We start from the raw sequence: 19527 nt of genomic DNA on the forward strand, positions 1-19527 counted from the left end.
GTTTTTAAAAAATGTCAACGTTGATGATGATAATAATAATAATAAAATGTTTCTTGAGCATCAGATCATCATATTAGACTGATTTTTGAAGAATCATGTGACACTGAAGACTAGTGTAATGGATGCCGAAAATTCAGCTTTGCACAGGAATAAATTACATTTTAAAATATATCCAAAATGAAAACAGTAATTTTCATTTGTACTAATATATAATAATATACAAACTTTTGAATTGTAATGTAAATTTAAAAAAAGTAACTGAAACCATGACCACGCCACTTACCACCCTGAACGGGCACGTAGGTGACCCTGTAACTGTCTACTCGGGTAAGGGGCAAAGTCCAGTGAACAGTAGCTGATGTATCTGTCACATCAGAAAAGCGTATCCCCTTGGGTGTTCCCAGACCTTGGTGGGAATGACACACACAGAAGAAACAAACAAAAATATACTGTTAAAAATGTGTGTTCAAGCATTTGACAAATAGGAGTTAAAAACAAAACCTTTCCCCAGAAACAAGTAATTGCAGACTGTAAGAGAAACAAAAATGCAGTTGATGTAAAGAAACTTCTTGAACTACCCCATTTATCTTGCTGTGACAAATAGATGCATCAAAGTAAACATTCAGGACATGAGGATGACCAACTGTGTGACTACAGAGAAAGGACACACAGACAAAAGCCCTGGCCTTAAAGCCATGTCTCAACACTGGTCCTCAGAATCTTGCGTGACAGATGCAAGCAGATTAACTTGCCCCCCAGTACAGAGACACAATAGTGCGACATGCCAACATCAGACACAAGTGGAAAATGAAGCTCACTAATATAAAGGAAGATTACCAGACACAAGCACGCAAACAGGACAAATACACAAAATAGTTGGTCCTGCTTTGTAAATAAAACCTTCGATCACACAGCAGATACAGACAGACAAAGTAAAACAGAGAAGACTTGGATGCAACTCGATGTTGTTAATTAGAGACTCTTGTGCTACTCTGTGGACTCAATGAGGAAAAAGAATATGAGAGATGTTGTAAATTTGTTTAAAAATGGGAAAGTAGGTAATGGATCAATTAAAAAGTCTTCAAAATAGGTTTGCTGTGTTGTGTTGTGAGTTTTGACCAAACTAGCTAACAGAAATATTAATGCATTGAAAATGAGAGGGGAAAAGACTTAGTGGCTCCTCCACCAGCTTCTCTTAAAAATCCAAATACCTGTTCGAGCTACAGCCACAATGGGCTGGAATTTCCGTCCCAAAATGATCCCAAAGAGCTCGATTTCATACTCTGTATCTTCATTGAGACCTGTCACCGCTTCTGTTCGCTTGTCTCCAGATACACTGATCTGGAGAGGTTGTCCTAGTCTGTTAGAATCGACGACTTTGAGAGTGAATGTATCAAAGATGCCTTCTGGTGCTGTCCATGTCAGTTTAAAGCTGCGCAGGGTGATGTCCGAGACCGAAAGATGCTCCACTTCAGGTTCAGCTTCTGGTTGACAAAAATAATGAAGTTGTTCTTCGACTGTAAATTCTGTGAAATGTACTTAGAAGAGGTTAAATGGCCAAGAACAGAAATGTGGTTCCCTGAACCAATTTATTCCTGTTTGTGGTGTTTGTTAAAACATCATATAAATTTGAGAAGGGGAAAACATTGCTGTATAAGAGACAATTCAGTGATTATGTTACTCATGCATGAAAATAGGCTATTGTTCAGTCATCTATCCGTTGTTCCTATATCTATGGCAGGTGATGCTGAAATCAGTGAGCCAGTAAATTTAATTTAGATATTTGGATTAGAATATGGAATGAAATATGGTTAGTAGAAAAAAAATGACATTGATGTATTTTCCACCATTATATTAGGTTCCAACATCATAATTGTATCATCATATAATAGCAGTCATGCAGGGTTCAAGACAGAGCTGTTCTTGGACAATGACATATCCATAATAACCATACTGACAGACGGGCTCATCCTGAAAATGCATTTTTGTCTCGTTTTTAGCTGATCTTGCAAGAAGGCCACTGAAAATTAATATATGAATTTTTAGAGGGACGTCTCTTGAGAAGCAATTGTTGTGGTAAGGATATGTAAAACTGAAAACCTAAAGCCTCAGGGATGTCTTTGACCACATGAGCAATGCATTGTGTTTTCAACAATAGCCTTGTATGTGCCAGAATGTGGTCCAGTTTTAAAATGCTGTGGTTTGCTTTTCATGTACCAAGAATCAGTTACTGCCTCACCCACATTTTACATATTAGATTTACTTGTCTTTACTTTAGAAGTCAATGATAGCACCATACATTCAGTTGATTAAGGTTTTTATTAAGAATTAAGGAGAAGGTGGAGCATATTGACTTATAATAACTTGACCTAATTCAATATGCTAATACAGTTAAGGCTGTACTTAATTTAATATTGTACATTTGTATTTTTGCTCAGTTTAATTTCTAAAGACTTGTCAGAAAAGTCAAAACCAGAGACATTTAACAATCCAGCAGGCAGACTCTAAATGTATAGTTTATTTATAAATGTAATAAAAAATAACATTTTAAAAGGAATAACTATATAGTTTGTTTAGAATTGAAATTTGGGATTAATCTTGTTTATTACATAATTCAGCAGACGGGAAGAGTGTTGACATTTCACAGAACCTGTCACTGACTTAAAAGAGGTTTGGTTTGTTAGTGCTTTGTACATTTGATAGATTATCTGCATCTGAAATCATGTACTGTCAGAGTATGTATTTGTCTACGAAGTATGCATGTGCTGTAGTATAAATACAATTCTGACATATTATTCAACCATGTTGATCTTGTCACGTGACTTATGACATCAGCCACATCGCAGCTCCTTGCTTTTTACAAATACTGTATGATGTCCAGCGGACCATATGATTTATGAAAACTGTTTATTCTGACATACTACATTTGATGTATCGTTTTTCATGAAAAAAAAAAAAAGACCAGTAATAACTGTGAAGAATAACTGTCAGAAAGTTGTAGTGACAAACAAACTAATTTGCAGTCTTTTCTCTTGCAACCTATTAACATCCAAGCACCAGCTTGCTGAGACAGCTTTGGTATTAATGGCCCTGAGAAAAGCCATTAATTTTTGAAGGTCCTGCCTAGCCTGCCTGAGCAGAGGTACGCTGAACACTTCAAATATGGGAGGCAGCCATGCAGCGCGGTGCATTGCAACCTATAACTGAACATCATTGTGCATTGTAAGCATTCACAGGCAAAGAGGGGGCAGATAGCTAAGAAATGCACGGTGGGCTAACCATTATCCTGTCTATGCACATTCAAAAGGGCAGAAACGTGGCGTGCAAATAGGGAGAGAGACAATGGGGATGAAGAGAATGACCTTCCCAGGCATAAGGGCTGATTGTCGCTTTAGAAACCTGGAGATGAAACAATACGAAGCTGTCAAACAGCAAAACAACTCATTGATCATCTCGCGTCATTCATGGGAACTGAAATTTAGTGAAATTGATTCCTTTTGCACACTTATCCAATAGAGTTCCCTCCACTGAAAGCAGCCCATGTATGTCTGAGGAATGGCCTTCACTGCATGCATGCATTAATGGGAGGAGACAGAATAAAATAATGGCTTTATCACTGTGAGATCCTCAAGCCACAAACACCTCAAGGGTGTTTGGATAAAGCCTTTTTTGTAAACATGCACACGTCCCATTTACCGTTGCTTGGTGAATTTACGCAGGCAAATTTTTGTTATTTCAATGGGTATCCATGTGGTAATTCTGTGTGAAGGTGAAAGATTTCCCCACAGAGATTTTGCAACGGGTTCAAACTGGTCTCAAGGATTTGCTGTGTTGACCAACAGAAAGCCTCTTGGTTTGAAAGTGACTTCTGTGTAAGCTTTGCTTCATACAGTAAATTAGCTACACTATTGACAATAGACCTTTTTTGCCCACAAAATTTTGCTGATACCTTAACACAACATAACATAACTTTGTGCATGCATAAGTGACTGTTTGCTCTCTGATTTTTGGCCTGGTTGTGTCCTCATATGTTTCCTTTGAAATGGTCTTGGTCATCAGGTCTCCAAGTTACAAGCTGAAACTCTTATAATCATGCCAAAGAAGCATTCAGTGAGCAGAAGAAAGCCCAGACCTCAAGGTCTCCCTGCCCCCTACCTTCCCATTTCCATTGGGTCTGAGGGAAGTGTATGCCCATGTTTGTGTGCCGTATCTAAGGCCTATAATGGCTGCTGAAATAAATGCATTGGGATTATAGTACTGGTGATTTCAGAGACAACATTTTAACAGGCGGCTCAGCATGTGTCCTATTTATCAGTCCACCCCACAGTTCATTGTGGTCAAATCACACAAATCCAAAAGGGGAGTGGGCTCACGCTGCCGATTATCACATGAATGAGCTTTCTGAGCGTGTGTGAGTGTGTATGTTTGGGATCTTGAGAAACACTATATCTGTTGTCTTGCCTTGGCGACCAAAGCAAACAACTGATGTTATATTCTGTAGCTCCTTGGTATTAGTCAATGATTATCCTGTTATATAAGCAAGAACATTTTGGTAACAAAATTTTGGAAGTTAAGTAAGTAGCATTCTGTCCACAGATATTTTGGCTTTCATTGGTTTTTCTCTAAAAAGAAAAATGCTATAAATGAGGGCAGAGAAGAGGGATATTAGGCTTCAGTTTCCAGTACATGGTGGAATACTGACAATATGAATGTTTTGAGATTTTTATGGAAGTTTTATCATGATAAGGAGCTACAAAATATTTAATTCAAATTCACAGAACAAGGACTGCAGTATCTTCAAACTCCAAAAGCAATATTGACACTTATGGGGGGAAAATAGCAAAGATAATAAATTCCAGAGTTGCCTTCAGATCCTCAGTGGCCTGCTGAATAAATTTTTATGGGTGAAAAAACAAATAGATTCAAATCATATTTTTGAAAGCTTATTTTATGATTCAAACCAATATTGCTTTTGTCACTCTAGGGGCAAAACTAAAGGGGATATGAAGATGCATTCTTAATATACATATGAAAATGTAATGATGCATACCAACCTGTGGATGCTGACAGAGTGGCTGGCGCACTCATCTTTCTTCCTTTCTTGGCAGTCAGGCTAATGGTGTACAGCATGCCGGCATTCAGGTCAGTCAGTATGTAGGTATTGGCAGCACCAGGTACTTCCAATTCAGTTTCTGTGCCATCCGCAGATGTGAACACCAGCTCGTAGGTGTCGATTTTGGCCACCGGCCTCCTCCAAACCAGTGCCAATGTGGTCTCTGTGGTCTCACTTACTTCAAGGTCTTTGGGAGCATCAAGATCTAAGAGGACCGGGACATTACATTAAAGGGCAAGTTCATTTAAAAAAATGAACAATTCTGTCATCATTTACTTATTCTCATTTCGTCCCAACCTGTATTTTGTTCCGTTGAACCCAACAGTAGAAATTTTGAAAAAAACTTGGTTGCTTTTTTCCATGCAATTGAATGAATGGGAATTGGAGCTTTTAAGCTTCAAGAAGAATGCAAAAGAATCATTAAAATAATCACTTGTTTGTTATATTCGAAATCTTCTGAAACTACTTTTGATAATCCAGGGGGCTGTTAACCATTGTAACCAGATGATTGAGTCAGTGAGCTGAACTTGAGAACTGAACAAATCATTTAGACCTGTTTTGTGAACTGGATCATATAATTCATTAAAATGATCCAATTCAAAAGAATTAATAATTTACAAATCAAACATGAACAAACCAAAAAGAGCTATGGTGGATGACACTATTTTCAATAAATCACAATTTACATTATGGGTCTGTTTGTCACACAAAGGCTTTAGATGATTTGGATTATGGCACAGGATTCATATGGACAATTCTTATGATACATGAGCACTTTGACACAGTGCTTTTTTGTCAATTTGGTACTTGACAGCCCCAGTCCTCGTTCACTTTTGACATAAGAGTGAGTGAATCATTTAACATTACATACCCTACAACTGGGCTTTATTAAGAAACTGGGCTTTATTGGCCTTTATAAGAGGAAAAAAGGGGGAAGACGAGCACATTGACAGAAGTAAAACATGCGAGTTACTGACCATTTTGTTAAGTCTTACCAGTCACAGCATTGGTCGTCGCAGGCAAACTCTCACGCTCTTCCTTGATTGACGTCACTCCCATTCCATACTCCGTCCCGGGCCTAAGGCCTAAGAAAGAGCCCAACAAATCCAATCCTCTCAAATCATTAGACAAAAGAAACCATTAATCTCTCACATTAGTTGTTTTTGGAACCTCCGTGGTAGGCAATTGTTTTCATACTTGCCACAGCATGGTTTCAATTTCATCTGCACGCCATATCAATCTAATGTCCTTCATTGGCCGCATCAAAGAACTACTCCACAGGCCAGAAACAATATTTACAATCATGCAAGCGATTCTCAGATCCCCTTAGCCCAAATCCCACACTTTGCCCCTCTTAATGCGTGTATTGGCTCCTGCAGAGGTCACTGCGCAGGAGTCCTCCAGCATGAAATTACGCCTAATGCAGAGGAAGCTCATTATCAATAAAATCACAGGCGTGACAGCAATTACAGATAATAACTGTGTGAAAGAGACAACTAGTGATATGTGTGTGTGAGAGAGAGACTCTGCATTATTTAGTCGAACAGATCGTCCGCCTTATTTACAGGGAACAGGCCTCCCAAGGACAAAGGAGCAAACCAGACAAAGAATCTATTATCCATTTTGAATCAATTTTTCTCCCAGCCATGATAATCCCTGCTTGCGGTAACACATGGTTGTCGAGAATAAGAATTAGCACAGGAGATTGCCTCAAAGCACAAGTGTATAATAGAAGTGCTTCTGCGATGAAGAAAGCCTCTGCTTTCCCTTTTTGACTGAGATTTTCACATTGAAGCACCAGTGTTACTTCATTTAAGGCATGAATAAGGCATTACCAACAAAAGGGATAGCATCTCATTCCCTTTTAGTCACGTAAACATTTCACATTACTAAAACAAATGCGCTCATTTAGAAATAAAGTGTTTATAGGTACAAGTATGGGGGGGGGGAAAACCCATTTGGAGCTTTGACGCTTAAAAATGTAGGAACATTTTGAACTAGCCTAATTCTATTCAGACCAACAGCGGGATTCCAATTGTTTTAAAACCTGTTTGAGAATGCTTTTTGAAAATATGACTTCACACTTCAACACCTGAGAACAACAATTCTCATTTCAAGAGGATACAAATGGCTTGGAAGTGCAGATGGGTCATTTTCAAGTATTAAAATAAAAATAAACTGGTTTACTGAAAACTGCTCTAGTGTTTGGTGCACACTGCACCTGAGCCTAATTTTATTCCACTTTTCAAACATAGTTTTTGATCTCTATGATCTGTTTGTAATTGATGTGGTTTGTGATCACTGGAGAGGAATTATTGTGTAATTCAAATTGGCCTCTCACCAGTGATTTTAGCCTGAGTGGTGTCTTGCGGGCCACTGGGGAAGACCAGTTCTCCATGCTCCCCTCCAGAAAGTGGGCCGTATTTGACGCGGTAATTGAGGACATTGGCTCTGCTGTTTTTCCACTCCAGAGTTATGCTCTCATCTGTCTGTTCAACTGCCTTGAGCTGCTTGGGGGCATCAAGGTCTGAAACATGCCAACATGAGGATGAAAGAAAATACTTCCTGTAGACGTACAGTTATCCTCCAGGGCAAGACAAACAAAACTGCTTCAACGCAGGTCTAAGTACAACACACAATTATCAGTAGACTTGCAAAAGCAGACTGAATTTTCACTTTAAGTTTCTGAAATGATTTCTAGTTGTTGAAAGGAGTTTGTACCTGTTGTGAAGGTCTCATAGACTGGAAAGCTGGTCATCTCTCCCCTGCGGGCCATGAGAGAGACCTCATACTCTGTGTCAGGGTACAGCTCAGCCAGATGGTACTGTGTATCCATGGAGGAAAGCTTGATTGTTTTCCTGTCTGAGGAATCTGTGTTTGGGCCATAGGACACAGAGATGCCATCCACCTGAGCGACAGGCTGAAACCAGGTGATAAGGGCTGTAGTGTCTGTCACATCACGCACATCCACCTGGCTGGGAGCATCAATCACTGTGGATGAGAGGACAGGTTTGTGACAGCTGGGCAACAAAATGGGAACATTTATGCAAGCAGATGAGCTAAAAACAGCTGCTATACAGTTTTTGATGTCAATAGCCTCTAAATATGATGATCACTCTCCTAAAAAAATTACTAATATATATATATATATATATATATATATATTTTTTTTTTTTAATTTAAAAAGACCCATTTATACGAATTTATAAGAATTCTTTTTCATATTGTCATTGTGCTGCATAAAAAAAAAAGTTAATAAAATAAAACATAACTAAAACAAACGTTGCAAATATTAAAAATAAAATAGTTCTAATTCAATCAAGAAATAGCTTTGGTTATTTGGTTAATTACTTTGGTTCCCTGAAATAGAATCGTAATCCTTGGAGAACCCAGTTTGGGGGGGGGTTCTATTTGCTATTATTTATTGCTATATATATTGCTATATCCCTACATTTTATCTGCACACCTGCGTCTCTAAAACTAAAAACATAGGTCCTTATTTTCGTGGTAAAATCAGTTTGTTTGATTAGGAAAAGTACTGAGAACTCATACTTATGTGAACTTAAGATAACAGAGGAACTGCATGCAGCTTAGTGTAGATTTGTGCATGTGAGATGCTCCAATGCACTAGTTATCTCACAGCTTCTCATGTTGCTGAGTGGTGCCTCCCACACACAGAGAGTGAGGGAGAGAACTCACTTTGAGCAATTAGTCCCCCTTTAATGCAAATCCTGTGTGGCACAAGTCGAAGAAATGGAGTAGATGGAGCGTTAGAGGCATGCTGGGAGATATTTTAGACATTTGTAAGAAACTCTGGTTACTTGCACTGACAGCATAAGAGGTCAATGTTATAACGGCAAAATAATCTTCAGTGATTTCTAAAAAAAAGGTAGTGATAAAAGTGAAAGGATATTTGGGAAATGTCACAATGGTAAAAGGTTTTTCAGCAAACCATAAGCCATTTTTGAAGTATAAAATTTGAGGGTAAACCCTTATTAGGATATCATATATCATATAATATAGTTGAAGTGGATAAAAAAGCTTGTAATGCTCTTTTCTGTAGCTGTTACTCAGATTATGTGGTGTAATACAAAAATGTTAATATTAATTGGAATGTTACTTTATAGTTTCATACTGATTTAGGAAGGTGACGGACTCATATGAGAAATATATCCCAAAAACTCATCAAATAAAAATATATTATATATTATTCAATATTATTACAAGACCTTAAATTGTATAAAGATGATAACTTGATGTGTTTAAGTAATATTAAGTAATATTGTAAAATATTATTATTATTATAACTGTTTTCTATTTTAAAATGTAATTTATCCCTGTTATGGCAAAGCTGAATTTTCAGCATTAGTTTCTCTAATCTGATCACTTGATCTTTCAGAAATCATTCTAATATGCTGATTTGGTGCTTTAGGATTATTGGATGAGTAGAAAGTTCAAAACTCAAAATAATAATTTTAAATGCTCAGCAACTCACTGCACTGCAAATAACTGACAATTAACATAAACCGCTGACTGCTCTTTCTAATTCCAGGTAAGAAATTAGTCTCTTTAAAAAAACAAAACAAAAAAAAAACCTCCAGAAAAACAGCAGACTGGTCATGGCCGTCAGTTAATTACTGTTGATAACTGCTTACTTGTGACAACGTTCTTGCTGGCTGGGGGTCCACGGATGCTGTTCTTTACGACCTCAAGCTTGACTTCATACTCTTGTCCAGGTCCAAGACCAGACTGCTCAAAGGTGGTCTCAGGAGGGGTGAGAGAGTTCAAAATCTCTCCATCCTCTTCTTTCTGCCATTCAAAAACAGATTTTTTTTTGTTGAATTGAACTGGTGAATATATTAAATCTAATAACAAATCGCTGGTCAAAGGTTCTGCTGGTTAATAAAAGAGCACCACAAATCATCAAAGAAGCAATCTCAGGAAAAGTCAAGCTCCCATGAACTACAGGGTAATGAAAGGGTGTCCTGAGAGTAAACACTTTGGTCTATTAGCTGATTCTACTTGGATGAGTGTTTTAATTCACAGTGAGAGTTATTTTGGCATTGACATCCCTAAACTGTGAATGCGTGAATGAGACTGCCAAGCTGTATTTTGAAAGAGGCATGCAGGGGAGGTTTGCATGTTCTAATGGTGCTGTTTTTTTGGAGTTTGCATAAGCCCTTGAGAAAGAAAATCAAGCATTACAGAGACAATAACAATTCTGTGGCACATGGTCACGCATGCTGTTGCCAGGAGCTTCTTAGAGGGTTTTGTCTTGCAAAACCACAGACTTCTCGACAGTAGCTTTTTGCTTAGTGGCACCACTCAGCTATTTTCCACTGGGTGCCTTTTGAGCTTCTCATTTTAAACTATTACTTTCAAACAGAAGGGTCCTTTTATATTACATCTTTTAAGAGAAAATATTAGGGCAAAGATAGACTTTAGGATCATAGCCACCCTAGAGACTTATGGAAGATGCCAGGACACTCACTGTGTTTCTGAAGATGAGGTTCCAGCCATCAAACGGGATGTTCAAGGGGTCCCACTCCACCTCCACTGAGGTCTCTCTAACCGATTTGAATTTCAGACCCTCGGGTTCAGGAAGATCTGATTGTAAGATATAAAGCAGTTTAGCAAAATATACTCAGTACAGAATAACAAGTAATTTTCCTAAGCATGATGATGGGTGACTTACGTGTGGCTATTCTGGCACTGACAGGAACACTCATCTTACTGTTCAGGACAGCAAAGACACTAATTAGGTACTCTATGCCAGGCTCAAGCTCCTTAATAGTGGCTGTCTTCTTTTCACCAGAGACTTTCATTTCCATCTCCAAGCCACCAGGAGCCGTAGGCACATAGGTGATAAGATACTCCGTCACAAGCATCTCATTGACCCAGGCAAGGTCCACTGTTTCTGGATCGACCTCAGTCACAGTAAGGTCTCTGGGTGGGGAGACTGTGGTTTGAAACGTCAAATTATTGACTTAATCTTAGCTCAGAACCTCTGAGTAAAAGAGGAACATGCAGGACATTTCCTTTACATTGAACAGTTTGTGGGAGAGAGAATTGTTAAGACAAATACTTCATTCTATGCCAGATGAATGTGCAGGGACAACTAAATAAACCTTTCATAGATAGATTTCCTAAAACAATGTGGCTCTATGGTGCAGTCAAAACATTTCCTGTCATAGCAACACTCAACTAATGACATGAGATTAGGGCGGAACTACTGGTTAGTCTGACCAATAGCAGATGGGGAGGAGCGTTTGGGAAACCTGTTTGAAACAGTTGTTTGTGCAATTTTGTTTGATGATGCCATTGATGTTATCCTAGCTTTGTCACAATTATTAATTTTGGCTGACAGGAAATTGTCATACAAATAATTGCAAATAATGGTTTAATTATCTGTTTTGTTCATGTCACTTAGAGTGCAAATACACATATACCAAGAGTCATTTATTCATACTTAATTTGGAATAATATAATATAATATAATATAATATAATATTATATTATATTATATAATATGCTGTTCTCAAAGACAATTTGAAGTGCTCACAAAGAAAATGCACATTTGTGACCCTGGACCACAAAACCAGTCATAAGGGTCTTTTTTTTTTAAATGTATTTAGGTTTATACATAACATGAAAGCTGAATAAATAAGCTTTCCATTGATGTATGGTTTGTTAGGATAGGACAATATTTGGCTGAGATACAACTATTTGAAAATCTGGAATCTAAGGGTGCAAAAAAAATCTAAATATTGAGAAAATCACCTTTAAAGTTGTCCAAATGAAGTTCTTAGCAATGCATATTACTAATAAAAAAAATTACAGTAGAAAATTTACAAAATATCTTCATGGAACATGATCTTTACTTAATATCCTAATGATTTTTGGCATAAAAAAAATAAAAAATGATTAAGACCAATACGATGTCTTTTTGGCTATTGCTACAAATATACCCCAGCGACTTAAGACTGGTTTTGTGGTCCAGAGTCACATTTGGCATTTCTATATTTGCTTATTGTTATTCAATTAGCTCATATTGGGGTTCTGTAAAAATCATGACAGACCATGCTTTGCCTTTCGAGAAACTATAATAGGCATAAAAGTGTAAGTATAGCCTACACATATGCAGTGTAAGTATAACCTACACATATGCAGTGTAAGTATAACCTACACATATGCAGTGTTACATATGCTAGTGTAAATTATAGTGACTTACTTTCAGAGCAGTCGTCGCCAGTGAAGCCTAAATCACATATGCACATTCCATTCAGACACTGGCCTTGGTCATTGCAGTTTGCTGGGCATGTCAGAACAGAGCAGTCCTCACCGGTGTACCCCTCAAAGCAGACACACTTTCCATCTTCACAGTAGCCACGGTCCAGGCAGTTGTTGGGACACGTCTTTGTACCACAGTCCTCCCCAGTGAATCCGATGTTACACACACATTGGCCATTTACACAACGTCCTCGGTTATGGCAGTCACTGGGGCAAGTCGATTCGCTGCAGTCGTGGCCTGTAAAACCAGCATGGCAAACACACTTGCCATCCACACACTGTCCACGCTTATGGCAATGATTGGGACAGGTTTTGATACTGCAGTCTTCTCCAGCAAAGCCATGGTGGCAAACACACTTGCCGTCCACACATTGTCCATGTCCATGGCAGTGATAGGGACAGGTCTTGATGCCACAGTGTTCTCCAGCAAAGCCATTATGGCAAACGCATTTGCCGTCTACACACTCTCCGCGTCCATGGCAGTCATGGGGACAGGTCTTGATACTGCAGTCTTCTCCAGTAAAGCCCATTTTGCAAATGCATTTCCCATTGACACATCGGCCACGATCGTGACAGTTATTGGGGCAAGAAAGTTCAGAGCAGTCATCACCTTCATACCCAACATCACAAATACACTCACCATTTACGCACTGTCCCCTGTCATTGCAGTTGTCAGGGCAGGAAAGAATGCTGCAGTCGTCGCCCTCTAACCCAGGGTCACATATGCACTTCCCGTTGAAGCAGTGCCCTCTCTGACTGCAGTCATTGAGGCAGGTTAACTTGGAGCAGTCATCACCGCTGTAGCCAATATTGCAGACGCACTGTCCATTGACACACCTGCCATGGTGGTTGCAGTTTTTGGGGCAGGTAAGCTCCCCACAGTCCTCCCCAGTAAAGCCCTCTTCACAATAGCAGGTTCCATTGTCACAGCGGCCACGGTCGAAGCAGTCATTGGGACAGATGAGCTCAGAGCAGTCAAAGCCCGTCCAAGGCTCTTCACATACACATTCGTCATCCACACAACGCCCCCTGCCAAGGCAGTTGTTTAGGCAGTTGGTCAAACTGCAGTCCTCACCGATAAAGCCCTCTGCACAGATGCAAGCTCCGTCGATGCACTCTCCATTCTCACCACAATCCACAGGGCACAGCTCGATGCTGCAGTCCTCACCGCCAAAGCCCTCGAAGCAGACACACTTGCCGTCTTCACAACGGCCTTGATCCTGGCAAAAGTTTGGGCATTCTGGCTCAGAGCAGTTGACTCCCTTCCAACCGGGCTCACACACACAGCTGCAGGTCTCAGTGCTGTAGTTGCCACGGCCACTGCAGTAGGGATTTGTTGTGACTTCACCTGCTAAAGAGGTCTTTAGTCATTTTTGGCTTATGCTGAGAAACACTTTCATGCTGGCTTAGACAGGAATGGGAATTGTACAGAATCGAACGATTCCTTAATGGTTTCATTAACATTTCTTTAAGTATTTTTAAAGAATAAATACTAAAAATCTGACATTTTCTTGGCAATTTCAATGATGAAAAAAACAAGAAAAAATTTAAAGGTTTGTGCAGATAAATGCAATACAATAACTGCCATTTGGCTTTAACATCACTAGCAATACACAAGCAAAAATGAGGTAACAATTCATTTAGATTTGTACAATAATACAGACAAAATGCATAATGTGATTTAACTATATGTTGTCATATAACCAGTCTGTAAAAACTACATTGATTTAATTTAAGTGAGCTAAAAAGCTGTATGTGTTTGAGTCACTAAAAAGATCAATTAAAAGAACCAGTCATTACAGTCAATTGGAGCACACTGTTGCGCTGCATGTTCAAGATTCACTAGAAAAAAATCTGATCTTTTTTTTTACGATACTGATTATAAATAAAAAGCAAAACCAATTTTGACAGGTTTGTTTCGCGATCATGAAGAAAGGTCGAGATAAGTAATGGCTCGAGTCATTTGTGAGGATGAAATGAATCAAAATATCTTTATCAATGCAACAACAGTCAGAGAGGGAATTTTTGGGGAGGCTGATATCTAAATTCAAATTGTTTGAACCAATGAAAATGACTGCAGCAGGAAAGAGTTTATTTTTAGTGATATCTCTTGCCCTAACCACAAGCAGGCTTGATGACACACTAATGTGGTACTAAAAGCCAATTGGGTACAGTACCTGTGATAATGACTGGTTATGTACAGTATATGTTCATGCCTTTATATAGGTATGCAGAAGGGGGCAAATTGTATTTATCTTGTGCCTTTTTCCTTTTTTCTGCCCCATTTTGGACGGAAGCAAATAGCTTTGTGTCATTTGGATATTCTTTCTGATTGGTCAGTTTAGCAGTGAGCACAGCCTTTCAGCCTGATCAGCCTCCTCTAATATTCATGTAGTGATTAAACTCTGAGCTACTACATGAAAAAATCTAAATAAAAAGATTCTGTGTTATGCCTGTCAGTGGATAAAAACAAAAGTTAAAGGGATAGTTCTTTAATTAAAGAACTAATTAAAATTCTGTCATCATTTACTCACACTCACTTTGTTCCAAAACTTTCTCACATTCTTTCTTCTGTGGAACATAAAAGAAGATATTTTGAAAAATGTCTCAGTGTTTATTTTATTTATTTGTATTTTTGTCCATTATACAATGGAATTCAAAGGCCCAAATGTTTAGTTAACTATATTCTTTAAAATATTTGCAGAAGAAAGAAATGTATGCAGGTGTGGAGCAACGTGAAGATAAGTAAAGAATTTCCATTTTGGGATGAACTAATATTTTAACTTATGGCGCTTTTCCACTGCGTGGTACGACTCTGCTCGGCACGGCTCAGTATGGCACGGCACGGTTCGGCTCGGCACGGTTTGCATTTCCACTGCAGTTCAGTACCGCTTTAGAGTGGGCGGGATTATTCACATGTCATTATAGTTACGCCGCCTCTACTACCACAACTCCTAAAAAAAACTTTTTCATTCCACGACGCCCCATCAAGCTCTCGCTGGATCCGCTCCTCTGCTATCAACGAGAGGAACGTCTTCTGCAACAGACAACAAAACTTTTTTGTTAAAAAAAAGGTGCGCTCGTTCAAAACAGTTGAGTTCGATCCTTCGCTGGCTGTGCTGATTTAAATCTACCAGTTCTTTTGTGTTTGTGTCGCAAGTTCAGTGATGCAGGTAGTGACGATTCTCTCTGGCCAATCCGTGATCAGCAGAGTTTACACGTCAGGTTTTGGTAACGGTACAGTTCACTTGGAACCCCAACCGAAGTGGTACTAAAAAAAAAGTACCAGGTACCAGGTACTGTAGCCAGTGGAAAACCCCCCAGAAGTGAACCGTACCGTGCCGTACCATGCAGTGGAAAAGCGCCATTAGTCAGCATCAGAATTGTTTTGTTTCTTTTGTATACATTTGTAATGAGACTCAGCCTCCTAATGGACTACCAAAGTATCTATGTAATATTTGGCCTCACCTGTAACCTGAGCACCACAACAGCTTGTTCCACTGGTGCACTGCTCTCTTAGACTGGATACCTCTGCTTCTAGCATTTCAAGCCTATTCAGAAGATTCTTCAGGTCGGGCATGTGGTTATCACAACTACAAGCTTGCTTGGGAATGTTAATCCTATGCGTAAAAACAATCTGATTCTCTCCGTCTGTGGTGTGTCCTATGTGTTGGTCAGATGGCAGATTGGCCGATTTTGGCTTCAATTGTGTTGTTCCAGGTGAATCCAAGTCCACAGAGCACAGTGATCCAGAGGGAACGTTGATGTTGTATACATGGTTAAAAACCACAGGCTGATCAGGACTTGGGAGGGTCAAGTTCTCAGTGGTTGGTGACAGCGATTCTCTTCTGTGTCTAATTACTCTTTTCACCAGGCCAGCACTAGAGAGATTAACTAAAATGGCTACTGCCACACAGGCCAGTAGCAGGCCTCGCGTCCCCATGATGATTTGTTCCTTGACTCTTCCTACTGGCGTGATTGTTCAAATTGTTTGAAGATACTGGAGATGTGGGTTTAATCCTGCAAAATGGAATTAGAACAGTCACTCAGATTGCTTTTACACAGTTCTTTCTAATGCATATCCAAGTGTGAACTAGGAATCCAGTGTCAAATTGCACTTATCCTTGAAAAATAGAAAATGAAACATATAAATTACACCAATAATGAAAAATCCAGTCATTTAAACCAATATTAAAAATAAAATAATTTGATGAATTAAAAATAAAAACTAAGGTATATAGTGTATTTGTATCATAGACTTCCCTCAGAAAATCATGACATAAGAAAAAGGAAAATTAAATGCTTTAATCCTCGACTCTTGTGCACTTTCCAACCAGAATGAATTATATTCAACTAAAGTAAACCACATCAAACTAGGGAGTGTTCATATTCAGAATAAAACATCCAGCAAAAAAATAAAAAAGAATTAAGCATGCATGTCAGTAAGCAACACTGCAGGATAGACAGACACTAAGTACAACCCAGGTTATGGTTGCCTTGGCTTCCACAAAGATCATCTCTGGCCAATAAAAGCAAGGCAAACTTCAGCTCAGGAGCGAGGGCTCCAGCAGCGTTTCCTATGACAGGCTGCCATGACACACAGCAGGCAACACCTGAGTCTGAGGAGCGTACTCTACTCTCTGACGCTCTGCCCACAGCCCATGCTGACAGATTAATACTCGCGTGGAGGAGACCATCTGCAGTGCTTCCGCTAGCGTGGGTGTTTAGAGTTTGCGCTTCTCATAAAAGTTAGCATTCTTGGACCATTCTCCAGACAGCAGCAGAGTTTTGCTTTAAAACACACAGCTTTCTCATTAAAAGAAGTTAGAAGTATAGCTTTTGCAGTGCTCAGGGGGCTTGTCACTCACTAAGTGCATTGGTCTGTTAAACATTTCATTAAAATAAAATAGCTGTAATAGCTTTTCAATGTTACTGTGCTGTATTGTAGAGTGTAATAGGGAGATTGAGGATGTCTGTGTTTAAACAGTCCTGATGTGCAGGTCATATGGTCACATACTTGGCAACTACAGGATTGCAGATTCAGTTTTCCATATAGCTGTTTTCCTGAATGTTATGAAAACCAAATGGGATCCATTTAAGATGGAAATAACCACCTTCCAAAAATGCAAACACTGACTTTTTAATACCATAAAACACCCAATATTTATGTCAAATTAAGAACATTTATGTGTCTATTGTCTAGCCATTCAAACACATTTAACCCCTTAACATGAAAAATGATTCTTTATACTTTAAAGTAATAAATTTGACATAAAAGAGATTTGCAATTCTTTAATCATTTTGAAAATATTTTGATGAATTCTTTTGTGCATCAAATGAAAGTAAGTGTGGTCTAAAACAACACTGAGTGGACCCCATTAACTGCACTGACTAAACTAAACTAAACTACTAAAATAAAATAAAATAAAATAAAATTTAGCAAAATATATTCTTTGTGTTCTACAGAAGAAAGAAAGTCATACAGGTTTGGAACGATGTAGAGTAACTAAATGATGACAGAATTTACATTTTTGGATGAACTATCACTTTGAAACAAAATCATTGGAACAGTGCATTGGAACAGTCCTTCAGTAACAAAAGAACAATACAAAGTGGTTACACAGATCATAATTTTATCAAGGCTGCAGGGGGGCTGACCCAAAGTCACACCTTGCAAGGTGTTGACCTTGCAAGCTGTGAATAAAAGCAGGTAATATCTTGCCAGGATCTGTTTAGTGAGTGGAGAGCTCACTTTGACATGTGATTAGCGGGACTGACAGATGAGCTCCAGTGAGAGGGATCCCACGGCTGCTGCCGCCCATCCGTGATTAGACAGACAGGGATGAATGCTTCTGTGATGGAGCGCTTAAGGGGGGCTCGATGATGGGAGACTCCCAATCTGGACCCTCGGGGGTGAAGGGGACCTACTCCGCTTCTTGTTCCTCACGTCTAAACCCTGGAATTAAATCAGCAAAATAGGCAGAAAATTGCTTTGAGTCGCTTTGCAGTTTTAGTTCTGGATGGGTAGCTGGCTTTTTCACTTTGAAACCTGGCTTGTTGCCACAAGAATCGAAAAAAGAAAATTACTTTGAAGGAGAAAGCTGGTCTTTGTGTGGGCATTTGCCCTTACACCCTTAACCCCTAGCTAAAGGTGGACTGTAAATGAAGGAAACTGGCTTCATGGCAGCAATGATGGATATGCTTGACTATGAAAGAATTAGCAGTTATTATCATTAGATTGGAAGAGATTTCTTCATTTATTTATTTATGTATTTGCATTTTGAACAGCGAGAAATAGACAAAGCCAGTCTCTTTTATTAGAGCTCCATCAATACAGTGCTGAGCTCAGAGCAGTATGCTAATGCTGCTGCTTACTGGCACTTTCAGAGAAACCAGACACAATGTGACTGCTGCTTTCTCATGCCAGGTCTAGTTTTTATACCTTGTTACTTTCTCGGCTCTGGCTGGGCCAGTTGGCTTCTGTGTGTCAAATGTGAGAGGAATTTTAATGGGGGGTGAACCTGCTGGCACTCATATTTAGTGCTGGTGATCTAAATCGGTCCTGCGTTATATGCTAAGTGCTGAATGCTGACTAGAGCATTTGAAAGACAGAATACCTCACACAGAGACCAGATTACTTTTGTAAGTCATAAATTATAGTGACAGTTAAAACGATTCTTCCACCACACCAATGTGCCACAAACAAATGAGCTTACTTGCTGTTTGTTAAATTAGAAGTTTGTAGCCGTTTATAATTGAGCAATTAGCAAGTTAACAGTTTGGGACTGTGGCATAATTAGCTACGATCAGATGTATACTACAAAGACATAAAACATAAAAGGAAGGAATATGCCATAAAACAGATTACAAAGTACAAAACATACTATTAAACTCTAACAGCTGACGACTTTGCCACATTCTTCATTAATAAAATTACAAACCTCAGTGCACAATTTGTGACACCACAAACTGTCAAACACATCTTACCAGCAAACATACACTCGTTTTCATCCTTCTCTCCACTCTCTGTGGCAGAAGTCTCTAAATTCAACCTTTCCAATCATCCTACTACTTGTCCGCTTGATCCTATTCCATCTCATCTCCTTCAAGCCATTTCTCCTGCC

The 19527-nt window shown here is 39.0% G+C and overlaps 1 protein-coding gene across 2 annotated transcripts in view; it reads right to left on the minus strand.

The window, feature by feature from the left end:
• Positions 1–19527, minus strand: part of tncb (tenascin Cb) — a 30646-nt gene that overhangs the window by 7007 nt on the left and 4112 nt on the right. Inside the window, exons 2-12 of one of the 2 annotated variants that reach the window (XM_016275040.1) lie at positions 15872–16423; positions 12345–13754; positions 10809–11072; positions 10605–10720; positions 9769–9922; positions 7835–8104; positions 7455–7640; positions 6109–6198; positions 5055–5318; positions 1212–1484; positions 284–406 (exon numbers count right to left, since the gene is read on the minus strand). In XM_016275040.1, the coding sequence (XP_016130526.1) occupies positions 284–406; positions 1212–1484; positions 5055–5318; positions 6109–6198; positions 7455–7640; positions 7835–8104; positions 9769–9922; positions 10605–10720; positions 10809–11072; positions 12345–13754; positions 15872–16346 (3625 nt within the window). In that variant the 5' untranslated portion in view covers positions 16347–16423. The remainder of the gene's footprint in view (positions 1–283; positions 407–1211; positions 1485–5054; positions 5319–6108; positions 6199–7454; positions 7641–7834; positions 8105–9768; positions 9923–10604; positions 10721–10808; positions 11073–12344; positions 13755–15871; positions 16424–19527) is intronic. The other variant, XM_016275039.1, reaches the window with a different exon arrangement.

The sequence above is a fragment of the Sinocyclocheilus grahami genome, unplaced genomic scaffold (genome assembly GCF_001515645.1).
Source record: "Sinocyclocheilus grahami isolate Dianchi unplaced genomic scaffold, SAMN03320097.WGS_v1.1 scaffold92.1, whole genome shotgun sequence".
Classification (NCBI taxonomy): Eukaryota; Metazoa; Chordata; class Actinopteri; order Cypriniformes; family Cyprinidae; genus Sinocyclocheilus; species Sinocyclocheilus grahami.